Source organism: Triturus cristatus, chromosome 7, assembly GCF_964204655.1.
Source record: "Triturus cristatus chromosome 7, aTriCri1.1, whole genome shotgun sequence".
In the NCBI taxonomy this organism is placed as follows: Eukaryota; Metazoa; Chordata; class Amphibia; order Caudata; family Salamandridae; genus Triturus; species Triturus cristatus.
Window position 1 is genome coordinate 46,770,213 of NC_140590.1, and position 17,972 is coordinate 46,788,184.

Consider the following 17,972-nt stretch of genomic DNA (forward strand, 5'->3'; position numbering starts at 1 on the left):
TGCCTCCACAGTAGCCGCCCTTCTGTTTTTGATTCATGAGTGACTTGGGTGTTTATAGAATAGTTGTATATCACATTAGTGGTGTTTTAAGTTCCATCCAGGAGCAACTTTGTAGTAGTAAATAATGATCTGGTGATACAACAATGTTCTTTCTAGGTTTACCTAGGAGTGGGGTAGGTCCAGAATTGCTGGTCCCTGGTTAGTTTCACACAGTGGTCACTTGTACCTAGGCATGGTTTTGGAGTAAGTCTGGGATAGCAATAGTCAGTGTAGTTTGATAGCTAAATTCTAAACTAAGTGTCAGGTAGGAAGGGCAAATATTCTTGTAGTTGAGGAAACAGCATTTTCGGTGTGGGATTTAAGAATCCATTTGATTTTGGGTGAATTAATGTTGGGTGTTATAGATTAGAGAAAGGGTACGTTAAAAGGATGTCTGCCAATAGTTATTAAGCAGGGTTTGTGCTGGAAGGGTTAGTGTAGTAGTCCTCAAACACTCTAGTAGTAACACATTATCTTATCTGTTCAATAATACCCATTTGTATTTGTTTAGAGTTTCTGACCATGGGTCTTGTTTCTCACTGACTGGCCACAACAGTTTCCCTCTACCTGGAACCCTGGTCTGGGAGTCCTGGGATTCCAGGTTAAGGGCAGGATTGGGTAAGAGCAGGGCAGACCTTTTTCATATAACCCAAGATAAGTGGACAAATAAAGATACATATTGGGGCACTGGGGAGGAGGGGGAACCTTTGATTAAGAAAACACTTAAAAGGTGTATTACCTGCACTCACTGAAAGAGGTTCACCTGCTGCCTGGGCTCTGTTGTTGGGAATAGTCACGGGTGCAGTGACCCGGTCTTCCTACTGCAGGCTCACTCCATTCAGAGACCTCACTCCACAATTTTCTTAAATCAAAGCTGGGGGGGTAATCATCGATCTCATTCTGTGTTTTGTAGAGTCTCTACAAGTTCATTCAACAAGTTCATCCCCCTGCAGAGGGTCAGGATGCTGACTGGCTCATGTCACAGCTGCTTCTCAGTGCTTGTGGTGCCTGCAGGATACTAACTTCTAAACCTCTGTATGCCTATTTTGAGGGAGCGCAAGAAGTGCAAACGCTACCAGTGCACTCACTGCTCCAGTCTTAAAGATCGAGATGGTGTGTGTGTGTGTGTGTGTGTGTATGTGTATTGTATGACTGCAGATAGTCTAATGCTAACACCTGTGTGACTTCTGCCAACTTTGGTGCCATTCCTTTGAGGCAGAGTCTAGCCTTGGGATTCTGTTAAATCTTGCTTAAACGCCTACCTCCTTGGTGCATTTTAAGCGGATTCATTTTTATTTAGGATGATTTTATAACCCTGAACTTGTGAAGGATAGCTTCTATCAGCAGACAGTTTGCTTATTAACAGTGAAAATTCTTTCATGGGCCTTCGGTACGCCATACCGCCTGCATTGAGATGTGGGCCTCCATGTGTGCTTGTTGCAGCTTTGCTCGTTGAGCAGTAGGATCAGTTGCTGGGCACAGTCCAGGCGTGTCAGCCCTTCCACCTTTGGCCTTAAGTGATTGTGGGTGCCCCAATGTGCTGCTCTTATTGCTTGCCCTGTCCTCAACACCAGTCAGAGCAAACATTTATTTTTCAAGATGGCCTGTGAAACTATTAATTTGCAATGCAAAGTCAGTAGGTTTAAAATGTTCAAACTAAATCTTTTGGTAAAAGAAAAATAATGTACTAAAATGTCCAATTCAGCTTTGCTTAAGGAATAATGCTGTGCCATACTATTCCACATGGTTCCGTTCAGATAGGGGTAATAGGAAAGTTCTTCATTCTTTAGTTTGCAGCCTGAACACATTGTTCTTCCCTGGCTGTAGCACGTTTTTGGCTTATTTTGACTAATTTCAGCCTGTGTTCTCCTGAATGACATTTACTATTTGGTGAAACATCGCCATAGAAGTTATCCAAGAATGAAAGCAACCTTCATACGCTGTTAAAATGTCCAGATAGGGAAGAGTCTCCCCTAGGATCTGTCTGCAGCAGGAAGCCAATGTCCACATATCCTAAAGAAGCCTCCACCTTAGCCATCGGCCAGTTTTAATCTTCTGCAGAGAAATGTAGTCATTGTGCAAAGTCAACTGTTGTCCTTGCACTGTACTGCAGTTTCATGGTGTGTGAATTGCCCGTGTAACATGGACATTGAAAGCCTAAACTGTTGTGGCTGGGGGAAGGTAACATGTATGTGTGAAACTGGAGTGCTGATAGTGGGAATTAGCTTTTGAGCTCCACGATCAGATCTGGCAACTCCCGTGTGAATTTGAACCTCATGGTGGATTAGGATGATGTTGTCCTGACCAGAACACGACTGTAAACCAACATCGTGCTGCAGGAGGTTCAAGAAGGGATAAGAAATCCTGCATTAACGAAGAGCTACACCAGCAGCAGAATTAGTGCTATGTTCCAGTATATTGGTTCTTGTAATAAGCTGGGATATGCTAGATATGCTTTTAGGGGATTGGGGTTAATGGTCTGGAATCTAGAATTTTCCCCCAAAGGAGTTTGAAGGTCTGTGTTGTAAGAGTTGGAGCAATTGGCTTAGATCAGTGAATTGTGAACCTAGACTGTGGTTTAATACATTTTTATATGTTGCTTTGTTGTAGGTGAGAGCAGACTAGGAGCAGACAGAAACCAACTCTCGTCGGCAGAAGCTTCTGGGTCAATCTCCAACACCTCCTGAGAAGTGCTTCACCTGGGATTACTACACCCACTCTATTCGTGCACTCACAAAGCCAGGCTGAACTCCAGGATTACTCCAAACCTCCAGTCTTGTCCCGGCTTGCATTTTGTTCCATCTGTTCTCTCCAACCAACAACCCTTGGCACACCCCTCAATCCCGGACTTTGCTGTGGACAAGGAACTTTATCCACGTATCTCTGCTCCAGTCCCAGCTGCTCACTTTCATCCATCAGGGTTGTGACCTCCTTGGCAGCACTCCTCATGCTGTTGTGCAGGACCACCTCCCTTCTATATTGCCCTGGTCAACAACTACCGTGCTCTCCCAGGAAGCTCTTCAGGCATCACATTGCTGCTGCTGCTCCACCTAAGGCTGTCACCATCTTAATCTTCCCTTTGCAACCTCAGGTCTGGACAGACTGAAACAGTGAGGAGAATTTAAAGAGCTGCTGTACCTCTGTGGGAGCACGTTTCCCCTGACTTACCGGGTCAGACCAGGTGTGTGGAGTTAATGTTAAAAAGAGTGGTCAATTTTCAGCAGAATATGTAGCTTGACGAGTTTCAATAGCATTGCTTCCTCTGGCCTCTCACCAGCTGGACCTGAAGCAAACCCAAAAATAAATGGCTTAAGTATGGTGCTTTTGTGCAAAATTCAAGAGCAAGCTTAGCCTGTTTGGCCAGGAGAGGCCCAAACAGTCTTCGGAGCACTGTCATCTGCAGAGCAAGAGAAGCGCAACAAATGATAGTGCAGGATGTCCATACTGCATTAACTGGAACCCGCTAGCTCATCAGCCTTCCTTCATCCCTCCTCTGTCATTTATTCAGCAAGTGGCTTCAGACTGGAGGTGGCAAGGACAGCTGGCATAGTGAGTAAGTCTTCTGTGTTGTCCCATGACTAAGGCGCCAACCCTTGGAGAACATCGTAGGATGGCAGAGTATCCCCATTGGACTGAACAGATGAGCAAAGTCAACATCTGTTTCTGGGGTTCCTGGACCAGTACCTCCTTGGAAACACCTTCCTGGCGCTACTTGACGACGCCAATGAAAATGAATATCTGGAGACTTTATTTTTTCATGTGAGATAACTTGAAATGTCTTTTCATTATTTTGTGGTTCTCTGCAAGCCCAAATCCTGGCGCCTTCTGCACAGGCCCAGGACTCTCCCAGGAACGTGGGGGAGGGATAGAGGGATAGGTCTTTGGTGTCACCAAGAGGCTTGCCTTGCATTTATTGCTTAGGTTTTCTTCCATGGTGGCCCTCCTATCCCCCACCAGCATGTGGGTTAATGGCTCATTTTAACGTTGAACCAAAAACTCCTTTCCTCCACATGTTTAAAAGTGATTTCAGCAATCGGGCCAGATTTTAATCTTTATTTTACCTTTTTTGTTTTAACTCCCTTTCCTATGTATTTTTTAATATTATTTGGAGGACATTGCACGTGCTGCGTGCCTCGGACCGACCTCCTCACCTTGGACAGTGTGTATTTATTCAGGGCGGGGGGCATCTCTTTGCTGCTAGATTAAACACACAGACACACGTAGAATCTTTTTAAGCGCTTTGGGGTTTTTGCCTCTTTCTTTTAAACATTCTTTGATTTAAATGTATTTTTTTTTTATCTGCTGATTGCCCATAAGGGTAGGGAGATGGGCTGTTCTATTAATTTAACTGATATGGAAAACTCGGTTGTTCCTGCCTCTTTTCCCCGTTTTCATGTGTGGGAGGGGATGGCTTTTAAGACTAGGTTGGTAGAGTGGATTATCTTTTTTTTATTTGAATCTTTTCCTTAACTGGAGAAATTCTACAGACTCGCTCCTATTTTAGTTGGAGGACCATCCCATCCGAAAAGATCACAAGTGTGGGAAGAGGCAGAGGTGCCTCTCTTAATCACTTCTTAAGGAAGTGTTTTGGAAGGCTGTATATTACTTGCAGTCCTTAACCTAATTTGTACGTTTTGTGTGGTCAAAGGAATGAGTGAGGTCATTCACTTCAATCAGAATGTATCCCATGTGACTCTCACATGTTGGTCATCATGGATAAATTGGTGAGAAAACACCCCTCAAATAAGTTAATGTAAATGTCCAATACAGCCATATGTGGCGGATCATGCTCTGTCAAAACACCAGTAGGACTGTGAGCCCTTTTGCATGTTTGTAGTGGGCTGTGCCCTTACTGACTGACAGTGCCTGGAAGGGACCATCACACCACTGTTTACATTTCCATCATGCCCAGTCACTTGGCTGTGTCCTGGTGATGGTAGCATACCTCCATCCGCAGTTTGGGAATGTAAACAAAAGGAGAACACTTGTAAAGGGTTTGTTTTTTCCATTCATTGTTCATGACTCTTGGTTCCCTATGTGAGGCACTTTGGACTACCCTTGTACCCTCAGTGCCACATCTTCTCCTGGCCTCTATCTCCCACCTTTCTGGGGCTTTACTCCCACATGGATTTCCAGCGGACCGTCCTCTCTGCTGAAGTTACTTTTAAATGGATTTATTTTTTCTCATCCAGGGAAAGACATGCTTACTTGTAAATATTGTTTCCTCATTAGTAAGGGATACTACTTACATTTAACTAAATGATTTAGTTATAAATTGTGTAAATATATTGTTATCATTTTTCTTAATTAAAATGTTCCAATGAGCCCCTGATACCTGCCCCTCGCCCACAAACCACCTGTTCTTTATTTGCTCTGTCCCGCTGTTCACCACCTTTTTAGAGTTGATGGTAAAGCCGTATCTTGATGTTAGATGCAGGAAGCTAGAGCCTAGCGTGCAGAAACAGACCCATATTGTGCTAGTTTTTCTTAGGTTTTGGCTGTGTACAGAACATCAATAAATTATTGGCATGTGGCAGGGGGCCTTTGCAGTTTCGATGTTGTTGTGACATTAGCAGATGGGGGGTTGACCTAAATGGGGGAGAAATATGTGCGACTCCACAATGTTACCTAAGCTGTCTGGTTGGAAGGACGATCAGCTCTGGGATAGTGGGTGAGGCTGTGCAGTTGGAACATGCTATTTAGTGTATATAGCTGGGGAGTGGAATAAATGTGACTGCCTAGCCATGATAGTCCCAAATTTTGGTGCCCTTAATGGGACTTTATGGCTGGAGGAGCCACTTTGGTGGTGGAAAAGACTACTCCAAAGAGTTGCCTCCGTGCTGCCCTTCACTGTATCCGGGCTGAAGAGCGATTAGCCACTGTAGTTTGTACTAGTGGTTGCACTGCCTTCTGCAGCCTCTGGAAATGTGATTTAAGGCCAGCAGTACTTGGGTATTCTTTTGAAGCCTCCACTAGTATTAGACGGCTCCCTTTAGATTAGAAACCAGCTTTTGCCATTTGATGAGCTGGCCCTTCAGACTTTAATATTGGAACTAAAGCTCTTGTATCTGGTATGGAGCTGATTAGTGGAAGGACATTCTGATGCTTTGTAGTCTGGTTGGATGCACAAGACTTGGATAGCTGCAGAAACTTTCATAACAAAAATCAGTATTCTTGCACATTTGTACTTTGGTTCCACTTTCAGCTATTGGGAGCTATGATTTTACTGTGTGGATCGTAACGATGTTTTAGGGAACCGGAGCTTCGGGCTGGGAAAGATCATTGTGGCTGTATCAGAGCTTCAACCAGGTGCCAATACCTCAACCCACTGAGGCAGACTTGTTTCTTTTAAGGAATGCATGGCTCCTTAATCGCCTCATTTGCAAGGCATCCTATGAGAAAGTACGAGTTGCATTGTAGGAACAAAAGGGTAAAAATCCTCAAACGTTCCTGTGAAGTCATTAGAGAATTACATGGGTCCAAGAGTAATTCATAGTCGTTCAGTGGTTAAAGTTAAATTTTAATCAAATAAGCAGGTTGAATCATGCAGCCACACCTGTAGAAGTGCTGTTGTATTCCAGTGTGCTTCTCTTCAGGTAAGCAGCAAATCAAATTGCACAGCGTACTTCCTGCTGGTCGAGGAGTAGTATGTTGTGGGACATGCTTGCATCAGAGGCTTGATGCAGGCTCTGTCACTGCTTGGATTGCTCACTAAGTTAATGCTGAGGACTGTGGTGACTTCAGAGTTCTCTACTAGGATGTACTAAATCTCAGTGCATAATTTAGTTTTTATGCTACGTCTCCAGCACTGGAGTTTTCATTGATTAACATACATTTTCTGTTAGGCTGTGTACCATTGCACTCAGTGACTTTGAACTTGTCATAGAGCATTCACATTCTATTTTGTTTGACCCAAACTCCAGCCAATCTGATGCCAACGCCATCCGCCCTTTTCCTGACAGAAGGTTCCAACTGCTTCATTTTTTTCTGCATTTTTATTGTTTGGAAACCTCTGGAGAGCTCTTTATTTGATTAATTTTCCACTGGAAGAGATCTTTCAGAAGACTTCTGGCTTCAAGACAAATTTTGGCAGAGATGGTGTAGGAGTGATCACTTTTCAGGGCTCGTAGAGACTGGTGAAAAAAGAAAATCTATATTTATGATCCACACACCAGATATTTCTACGAGTGATCACTTTTCAGGGCTCATAAAGACTGGTGAAAAGAAAATCTATATTGATGATCCACACACCAGATATTTCTACTGTCGTCTTCAAATTCACAATCCCAAAAAAAGTGATATTTGGAAGACTTTCCACAAAGGCCTGAAAAGATTAAGACTGGCAATTTTAGAGGGACAAAATGGAGCTTTCCTACTCATGAGAGCATAAGCCATCAAACACCTCCTCAGAAGTCTAAGATCAGGACTTGAAACAGGCTCTGGTGATGCTCTGAGCCTACCTTACTGGGTCAGACAACTAGTCGCCGCATGCTGTCAAGCAAAACGAGCAATACACCAAAGTATCTCTTAAAAAATTAAAAGGATGCATCTCAAACACTGGTGCCTTCAAGGAAATAAAATCTCTTCAGAAGCCACCCAGTCGTGCACAAATCTGTTGACAACAGACCTGACACGTGAGATGGTGTTGAAGAAACAGCCAAGTCTGCATGCCTTTTTGTTTGACACATACTGATAAATACTGGCCTTGTCAACGCTGCCTTGAATGCTTCCTTCCTGTTCTCAGCCACACCATTGTAGAGACTCGTTGACAAGACAATATTTACATCGTTGCCATCCTTCAATCTCATCGATAAAATCTGTTTTGTCTGCTGACGACCCATCTGTTGACACGTTTCTACAACTGACACCAGTGATTACATTTCCAAAAGTACATCCTCTTACAGTACCCTTAGGACCACTGATATGGTGTTCTTGATTTAATGTGATTCAGCGGTTTCGTCACAGGGAGAGGTGTGGTACAGCAGCCAGAACTGACTCGAACACGGGGCTCGCGGTTCGATCCCCGGTGGCAGCTCAGCACCCTGTGACTCTGGGCAATAGCTCACCTAATCTCCCCGACGGCCCCCAGATTTTAAGCGCCTCTCACTGGCAAATGGCAGTGACGGACCCATGCCCCTTTTTCTGGTGCCTTAAGTGCAACTACCACGCCAAGACCTGTGTAGATTATTGCGCTACGCACCCCAGTGCCTTTAGGGAGTGCTCTCTCAAGCTCTTTGCTGCTTGATATGTAATGCTGCAAGTGTCTGGATCTTGGTCGAGAGGAAGGTCCAGGGATCTGTTGTGGAGCCACTCCAAACGCTCATCATTGCACTCCGTCGTATGGGTGTTCGGGCAGTCCCACAAGTATAAAAAGATGTCTAAGTCTTTGAATTTGCCCCCTTCCCCTAAATCATTTGACGAGATGAGTGATCCTCTGTGTTAAAGGCCTGGCTCTATGGTTGAGCCTAGAGTCTCCACGCCTCCTAGAGTTTCCAGGAGCCGGAGCGACCCCTTCCAACTCAGAGTTTTTTAAGACCATGTACCTCCTATTTTGGTGGCCGGTCCCTGCTGGAGCACCCTTGGTTCCAGTGGGATCGGGAGGGGCCCCTTCTGGTCTTCCAGCGGGTTTTACTCCGATGCCAGTTGGACCCTTTGCATCATGGATGTATCCGGACCGGTGGTGGTTGAGCCATCTTGTCCTTTCCTGGTGCCGGCCCCACTGCCAACCTCCTTGCAGTGCTGTCCCCATTCTCATCTCCAACTCCAAACACGCAGCCGTATGAGCATCGTCCGACACTGACTGGATGCATTCCATCCATGCCGGAGCCTCTGCACTATCGCTAGGACTTAAAGATGAATGAGAGGGGCCACTGGGCCCTGAAGAATACCAGCCCCTAGATGTCACCAAGGACTGGTGTGAAGATTTGGCGGATACCAATGGCTTGGCCACTTCCCCAGATACTGCTTGGTTTCTCCTCCTACCGTGGCAATATAGGAGTGAGCCTCATTTGTAATGGTAGTAAGGAGGGCTGCCAAGGCTTGGGACCTTCACCTTCCTTCTCTGGGTGTCGGACAAATGTCTTGACGGAGTTTTTTTGAGAACACGCAAGCTGAGAGGCAACTTAAAAGCAAACCATGTATAACAGCCAAATGCTATTTGTATCAGAAAAGAGATTAATTGAAAGGTGTTATTTCTTTATGCTGTTCTTTATTCAAATTTCATTTTGCAGTAAAAAAAAAGAAAACTTTGTGTAGCCAATGTGTTTCGCCCAGTTATGAGCTTCTTCAGGGCATCTAAACAATGTGCGACTATCTTCTAACTTTGACACACATACTCCCAAAGGAGTCGTCCTTCATACTAGCTTAATTCTCATTTGTCGATCCTCTATGGTGTGTAAGGAAGTGACTAGATTTTTCAAGGGGATTGGAAGCATGCGGTTTCGGCATCTAGTATGTTTTACCTAAAGTCTTGACGGAGGTGCTTCAGCCAGGAATCACTCCTTCTGAATCACTCCTCCCTTTTAATGAAGCCCTCACTGATGTCCTATTTGGGCCCAGGTCAAACCTCTGCACAGGGACTCCTGTAAATAGTACAATTACCTGCCACCATTGTCCCACCCCACAGGGCGCCAGCATCCCACCCCAGAGAGCTTAGTGGTCCTAGCCTCCACTTCAAAAATAAATTCTGGTGCATTCCCTAGGACTTCACCAGACAGGGAATCTAAGAGCCTGGATACCTTGGGAAAGATAGGTTAGGTGTATGTATGCTGTAGATACACATCCTTTGCATACTCCTGCCATCTAGTGTTGGGTCCGGATGTTTGCAATTTTTTTTTCTTCGAAGATGTAATTTCCATTCACGAGGCAATGTGACTCCTCCTTTCGATGATAACTGCGCATAGGCATCGACTCCATTGTTTTCTTTCCGCCATTGGGTTCAGATGTGTATTGCGGCACTCCGGGTTCTTCGGGATCCTTCTGGTGCGCAATACACTCTACCCTCGTCTGTATTTTGAACGTGTTACCCATCTTCCTTGTGTCGAAAAACAGAACTTTCCTAGTTGGTTCAGGAAAACTCCAACCACAGCCTTTTGGTCTAGCTTATTTTGATTAACTTCCACTCGAGCAAAACAGAGTAATCTGTTGATGGAACGGACTCCATTCCACTTCTGCCCTCTGTGCCACTCCAAATACCTACTCACCTACCTGCACAAGGTCTGTAAGCTGTGCCCCTCTCTGGAGCACAGGGAAGAAGACCGAGATGCCAGTCTGTCATTTTGATCTAAAAAGACCCTGCCGGACCGTCTGGCTCGATGAAGAGAAATGCATCGGCAGAATATCGGACACCCCTGATATCTTCAGAGAAGATATCGAACAGAGGGTAATAGAAGCATCTGCAGTGAAAAAGGAAGAGGCCTTCTCAATCCAGGAGTCAGTTTCTGAACTGGAGGTCGAGCTGTAGTCCCATGATGTCCCAGCCGGCCAAGGTGCCGTGAGTACCGAAACTCCTTTGCCCACAAAACCTGCTTTCAACAAGCAAAAGGCTTCTGGGCCACCACTGCCGTCTGGCCATCGTGGTCAATGAGAGACTGCTTCCCTCGCCCCGCTTTCTGGCTCGCCACCGGAAGTGCAAGTCAGGCCTTTTGGCTCGGGTCGAGACCACGCCCTCTGCCCCTAAACCTTTGGTTCCAAAGGACAAATCTGGCTAGGTACTGAATATTTTGGCACTGTAACAGAGATGCTCCTCAGAAACCACCAGAGCCAATTCTGGAAACTGCACGAAAAACTGGATCCAAAACAAAAGGAAATTATTATTAATCCAGACTCTGCCCATATTTTAACAAAACCTGTAATATCGCCATCCTCCAAAAGGAAGATTCCCATCTCACAAGACATAGGATATAAAATTCCTTTAAAAAGCACATGGCTACTAGCTCCTTCCACCTCATTCCCTCCCCTCCACCATCTTCACTGACCCTGATCTATATCCAGCAAAATGTTCATCTTTTGATGGCAACACCTCATACCAGGAGTTAATTGCCAGGGACGCTGCATACCATGAAGTTGCTCTACATATAGAATCTTTAGAAGAAGAATTTTTATTTGACACATTGGGGACCACACATAGAACAGTCTCTACCAATATTAATAGGCATGATGCACCATTGTAATTACATTTTTAAAGACCCTTTAGGTACATGTATAGTAAGACTCCGGGTTGATTAAAAAAAAAAATGTAAATCCCCCACCCATTTTTATTAGGGGTAGCTTCTATTAGACTCTTTAGTTGTGTCCAATGCTCGTAAGAGCAAATTTACAAACATCAGCTGAAGCACCACCTCCTGACAGACTCATCAGGCAAAAGAGTGGCTCCACAATCAGCCAGTCATTGGTGCATAGCCAATACACAAGGTCTTTTGGCTAAGTATGATGGGGCCTACTGGGGTAAAATGGTCCTCCAATGCCTCCCAGGGGAGCACAGGAAAAAAGGTCTGTAACTAGTGCAGAAAGAAAAATGAATGTCCAACTCCACCATCATGTTTGTACTAGATGCTGCTGATGCTGCAGCCAAAGGAATTAACACCAGAATTCTCCTCAGTAAACAAGAATTGCTGCGAATCTCTGGGTTCAAACCGGAGGTACAACAAACCATACTAAATGCTCCTTTTAACAAAGACCATTTTTCGGCCCTCAAGTGGATGAAGCTCTTTAAAAAATGAAAAAAGACAATGAAGTGGCAAAATCCTCCATCGGAGCACTCAGTCACATTCTAACTATTCGCTGCTCCTAGGGATGATGGCATCATGCATTGCCGTAGTGTCTCATGCAAGATTGAACATGCGTCCTGTACCGGAATGCTTAGCACGTCAATGGAATCAAACGCTAAAAGATCTAGTGGTGATAGACGGCTCCACCCATTGCTCTCTGTAGTGGTGGAACACAAGAGTGGTTCTATCGACCCTGTTCCACAAATCGTGCTCACAGCAGATGCATCCCTCACAGAGTGGGGTGCCCATCTACATCATTTCATAGTTCAGTATCTCTGGGACACCAAGCACTAAAATCTCCATATCAACTACCTAGAGCATCAGACTGTTCACCTACTGCTAAAAGCATTTCTACCTCACCTGATATGGAACGATGTCTTATTCCGGACTTTAATATGACTACTATGTACAAAAACGGGGGGGGGGGCAAGAACACTACAGTTTTGCAGCATGTTCCTTTTCTGGATTCACATGCTGTGCATTATTCCGCCATCTAGTGATTGGGTTCGGAATTGTCCTTGTTTTCTCTTTTTTGGTCGTTATCGACCACCATTTGGTGCCAGGTACATCCCCTGTGTGATGTCAGACGGTATCCTGGAGGACGACGTGCGTGGTGGCCATCATCCGATTCTTTTTTCAGCCATTGGGTCTGGAAGCAAGACTGGAAGCTCCGAAGAAAGTTTGCGTTTTCCCGAAAAAACTTCAAGAAAAGATAGTCATCGAAAGATCAACCGAAGAACATCTAGTAAAGACGTGGGTCGTTTACAGAAGCAGAGCGTTTTTCAGTACCAGAGGACCACTCCGGGACACAAATGGCGAGGTAGTGGCCATGGAGAACATCCCTTTCAAATTTTGCCTAAAGTGCCACCACAAATATGCACAGCGAGATCCACACAGCGTGTGCAACCTCTGCCTGCCCGAGGATCACCAGGACGAAGACTGTGAGGCCGGTGCAGCGTTCCTACCGAAGACTCTCAGGACGCGCAGAGACAGGCCCACTATGCCACAATGTCGCAGCCCACGAAGAAACGTTCCATGAGGGACATGGGCTTCTCTAGCGATGATGAGGAGCATGCAGCTCCAGCTGAATCTACGCACGAAGGTTCGGACATTGAAATTCTAGAAAAGGACACCGAAAAGTAGGCAAAGGAGTCAAAAAAAGAAGACAGAGAAGGTAAGACAGAAAGATCAGTCGGAACCGAAGCCGGCCAAGGCAGCCCTGACGCCGAACAAAAAGGTGATTGAAGGTCAGCCGCGATCAAAAGGGACCCACGGGACCCATCCAAAGGTTACCGAAGAGGGACGATCGCACCATGCCCCAAAGCCAAGGGTTGACATTGAACCCACGAAAAAGAGCTTGACGCTGAAAAGAAAATAAAGTCACCGGCCTCCGACGCCAAAAGGGCCCTCTAAGTCGAAAAGAAAGAGAGAAGACTCGAGGAATCCCCAAAAACACCGGAACCGGGAAACGTCAACACCGAAGACTGATGATGCCGAAGTAGTAGATATCGCGATCTTCGAATCCCCACCGACGCCGGAACCTCGAGGCGAAGATCCTCGAGGAATACGGAAACATACCGGAGGAGGAGGAAGACGAAGGAAACTACAAAGACAAATGAAACTATCTCGACTCAGAGTCCAGAGGAAGAAATCTGCAACTATCCCTCGAAAGCATCACCCCCAGTGGACATTCCTTTCTAGAAAGACATTGTTAGAAGGGCAGCAAACCAGTTTGGGGTGCCCCTGGAGGAAGAAAAAGGGGATACATGTTTCCTGCTGGAAACACTGGCACCTGCAACAAAGGGGACTCAATATCTACCCATGTTGCCAAGTATTTTGGACCAAGGAAAATAAGCTTTCAAAGAGCCAGCGTCAAGCAGAGGGGAAACTCCTAGAGTGGAAAAGAAATATAAGCCCTCTTCAAAGGAGCCAAAATACATACAGGGAAGCGTTCTATCTGACTCCATTATCGTGACCACAGCCAGAAGGTGAGCAAATGCAGTTTTCCACACAGGGCCTCCAACAGAGAAGGAGAGCAAAAGGATGGACAAAGAAGTAGCAACGCAGTGGCGCATTTCCAACTCAAATGCCCTGCTTAATAGGTATGGCCACCAACAATGGGATGAAATTGAGGAGTTCATAAACAAGCTTCCAGAGGAAGACAAGAAAAGGGTGAAAGCAGTCATCCAAGAGGGGAAGAATGTTGTTAACGCATGTCTAAAATCTGCACTAGACACAGCAGATACTGCAAGCAGGCAAATGTGCACGGTAACCATACTCCGAAGGCATGCCTGGCTCAGGATCTCTGGATTCAAACCAGAAGTCCCGACTTCAATTATCAACAGGCCCTTTAACAGGCAAGATCTATTTGGCAAAGAGGTGGACGAATCGCTTCAGCAAATTAAGGACAACGAGACAGCAAGGGCAATAGGGGCCCTGCAACATAGAGGCTCTTTCAAAAGAGGAGGTTTCTCAAACAGAGACCACTGGAAGAGGTAGCTTCAGCCAAAGCCAACAGTTGCCGCAACTGGCACAGGGACAGAACCCAAACCAACAGATGGGTGAACAATCTAGCTACTAGGGCTGGCAGAAGCAGCCCTTTCGAGGGCGAGGTTACGGCAGAGGAAGAGGCAAAACCTCCAGAGGGAGAGGAAATGGCTCAAACTGACTGCAACACGGAAGAGGGCCAATACAAAACACCAGTGGTGTGGAAGAATATCCTTTCACCACAGTCAGTGGGGAAGGATCACAAGCGACAAATGGGCATTACATTTGGTACAACACGGATATTGCAAAGAGTTAGCTAAAAGGCCACCTGCAAATCCACCAAGAACAAGGAAGTTATCAAAATCAGATACTGCTAAACGTAGAGATCAAGGAACTGTACCAAAAGCAGGCAATAGAAATAGTACCAAAACAAGAACGGCACACAGAAAACTACTCACCATACTTCCTTGTACCCAAACAAGATCTAACCCGAAGGCCAATCATGGACTTAAGGTTCATAAACAAGTTCATATGTACTCAACACTTCAAAATGTGTACCCTTCAGGAAATAATTCCACAAATCCAAAAAGGGGATTTTCTGGCAACAATAGACCTCAGACTCATATCTACATATCCCAATGAACAAAATACACAAAGTACCTAAGATTCCTACACAACGGAACACACTACCAATTCAAGGTACTCCCCTTCAGAATAAAATCAGCGCCACAGGTGTTCACAAAGTGCCTAGCTGGGTGACAGCACACCCAAAGAAAGAATCCACGTATACCCATACCTGTACGATTGGCTAATAAAGGGTCGCACGAAGCAGATATGCCACTATCCCGTTCGAAAGACAATTCAAACGCTACAAAGCCTGGGCTTCTCAATAAACCACAAAAAAATAATCAACGAACAGAGAAAGAAAAGACCTTTCTGGGAGCAAGGCTAAATACAAAAGATGCAAAGGCTTAGCCCGCACAGAGCAGGATACAAGCCATCCGCAACGAAACAGCCCTCTACCAGAGGGGACAGTCTTTGGCAGTAAGGAAGGTAATGAAACTAATGGGCATAATGGCCTCATGTATCCCACTCATCCCTCGCCTACACAATCGCCTGTTTCAGGAAGTGGCTCAACAGCTGGTCGCAAGCCACAGGAAGTTGGAAGGATCTAGTGGTTGTTACACAAAGGGTGCAAAGCAGAGTCACAATGGTGGGCATCCAACAACATAGCACAGGGGAGACCTTTCAGTGACCCAACTCCATCTGTGAGAGTCACTACAGATGCATCCCTCAACAGATGGGGAGCACATCTCAACCAGCTGAAAGTACATGGCCAATGGAGCGAGCAGGACTCTACAAAACACATGAATTTCCTGGAGATGAAGACTGTTTTTCCAGCACTCAAGACATTTCAGAAACATATTCAGAGGAACACAATCATAATACAGACAGACAATACAACCACAATGTTCTACCTCAACAAACAAGGTGGGACAAAGTCCTTTCCTCGGAGCAAACTAGCACAGGAAAGCTGGCATTGGGTAATACCCCAACATCCATCTGCAAACTGTACCTCTACCAGGAGTAGACCACATCCCTGCAGACCAACAAAACAGACAGAACAATTGCTCTCACAAATGGGAGCTAAAGCAGACAACAGTCCAGTACCTATTCAACATCTGGGGAACACCAGTGTTGGACCTGTTTGCAACAATACAGAACAAGAAATGCCAATAATTTGCCTTGAGGTTTCCACACCACCTGTCAAAAGGAAATGTGCTTTCACTAAACTGGTCTCAGACATTAGTTTATGCCTTTTCACCGATACCCCCGATAAAAAGGCTACTGCAAAAGAACCAGGAACAAATGATTCTCATTGGCCAAGTTAAACATGGTATTCAACTCTCCTAGAACTATCCAAGGGAGAAATGATCAGGATCAAGGCAGAAAAAGACCTGCTGACAATGCAACAGGGCTAAATCTTTCACCCAGAATTAGCGACGCTACAACTAGCAGCCTGGCGCCTGAATACATAGAATTTGGTCATCGCAATCTACCGCTAAGAACCATGGAAGTGCTTTAAGGAGGCACATCAGCAAACCACAAGGAAATGCTATACAGCAAAATGGAAACAATATACCAAATGGTGCATCGCAAACAACAAGACAAGTGCCATAAATACACAAGAAATCGTTATCACTTATCTTACTTACCTCTTGGACAGTAACATACATTTTTCAAGCCTTAAGGTGCACCTGGCGGCCGTAGTGGCATACAAAAGAGGAGAATCATGCAAAAGCATTTTTACAAGACCAGTCATAAAAAGATTCCTAGAGGGAGCCAAAAGAATAGCTCCACCAAGAGCTGCACCTGTACCAACATGGAGCTTACATAGAGTACTTTCTCAAATGATGAAGAAACCCTTTGAGCCCATGCTTGCAGCAGACCTCAAACATATCACGCTAAAGACAGCCTTTCTCATTACAATAACATCACTATGCAGTGTAAGTGAATTACAGGCCTTGACAATACAAGAGCCCTGCTTACAAATCCCCAAGGATAAAGTAATCTTGAAAACCAACCCGCATTTTCTGCCAAAGGTGGTATCTCCATATTACTTAAATCAAAACCTTGTGCTACCAGTGTTCTTCCAAAATCCAGAAAGAAGCCGCCACACCTTGGATGTAAGGAGGGCTTTGCTGTATTATTTACTGAAAAAAAGAAAACTAAACGATTGTTGGTTGCATACTCTCATACCAACAAGGATCTGCAAGCACAAAAGAAACCATTGCAAGATGGATAGTACAAACTATTCAGGTCTGTTATAACAAGACCAAAAAGGAACTAACAATGCAACCAGCAGCGCACTTCACAAGAAAAAAGGGAGCAACGCTAGCATTTATGGCCAATATACCCATTGATGCCATCTGCGCAGCAGCAACATGAGCATCACCACACACCTTCATGAAACATTGTGTGGACATACAGATGAACAAGGAAGCTCAAATTGTACAGAAGGTGCTCCAACACCTGTTTGCTAAGTCTTCCTTCAACCACAGCCTCCGCAAGACTGGGGAAAGCACTACATAATCTAATGCACAGCATGTGAATCTAGAAAAGGATTCCGTGCAAAACGAAATGGTTACTTACCAGTAGGAGTAGTTTTGCAGCTTGAAGAGTTTTCTGGATTCACATGCGACCCACCCAGCCTTTCTACGCACGTCGACCTCCAGGTTACCGTCTGACATACCTGGCACCAAATGGGGGTCAACAGCGAAAAAAAAAAAAAAGGAAACCAGGACAATTCCGGACCCAACCACTAGATGGCGGAATAATGCACAGCATGTGAATCCAGAAAACTCTTCAAGCTGCAAGACTACTCCTACTGGTACGTAACCATTTCGTTATCACGACTCTCTTACACCATTTGGCGTTGGGAAATGCATCACAAAATCCAACTGCTGGCAGAAGACCTTCTGGGGACAGACAACACATCTTCCAACCTCCTCAGCAGGTTGTGGCAATCAGTTCACAAGTGGAAACTCCACCCCCAAGTCTTCCTGCCGTACTTCCATAAATGGAGGTTTCCAAAAATAGATCTCTTTGCAATAGCAGAGAACTCAAAATGCCCAAACTTCGCCTCTAGGTTCCCACACCCTCTATCCAAAGGCAGGG

At 45.2% G+C, this 17,972-nt stretch overlaps 1 protein-coding gene across 1 annotated transcript in view; it reads left to right on the forward strand.

Annotated features, from left to right (window-relative positions):
• Window positions 1-5,575, forward strand: part of GSK3A (glycogen synthase kinase 3 alpha) — a 393,550-nt gene extending 387,975 nt beyond the window's left edge. Inside the window, exon 11 of the mRNA XM_085615588.1 lies at window positions 2,650-5,575. Within this exon, the coding sequence (XP_085471714.1) occupies window positions 2,650-2,726 (77 nt within the window). The 3' untranslated portion in view covers window positions 2,727-5,575. The remainder of the gene's footprint in view (window positions 1-2,649) is intronic.
• The last annotated feature ends 12,397 nt before the right edge of the window (window positions 5,576-17,972 follow it).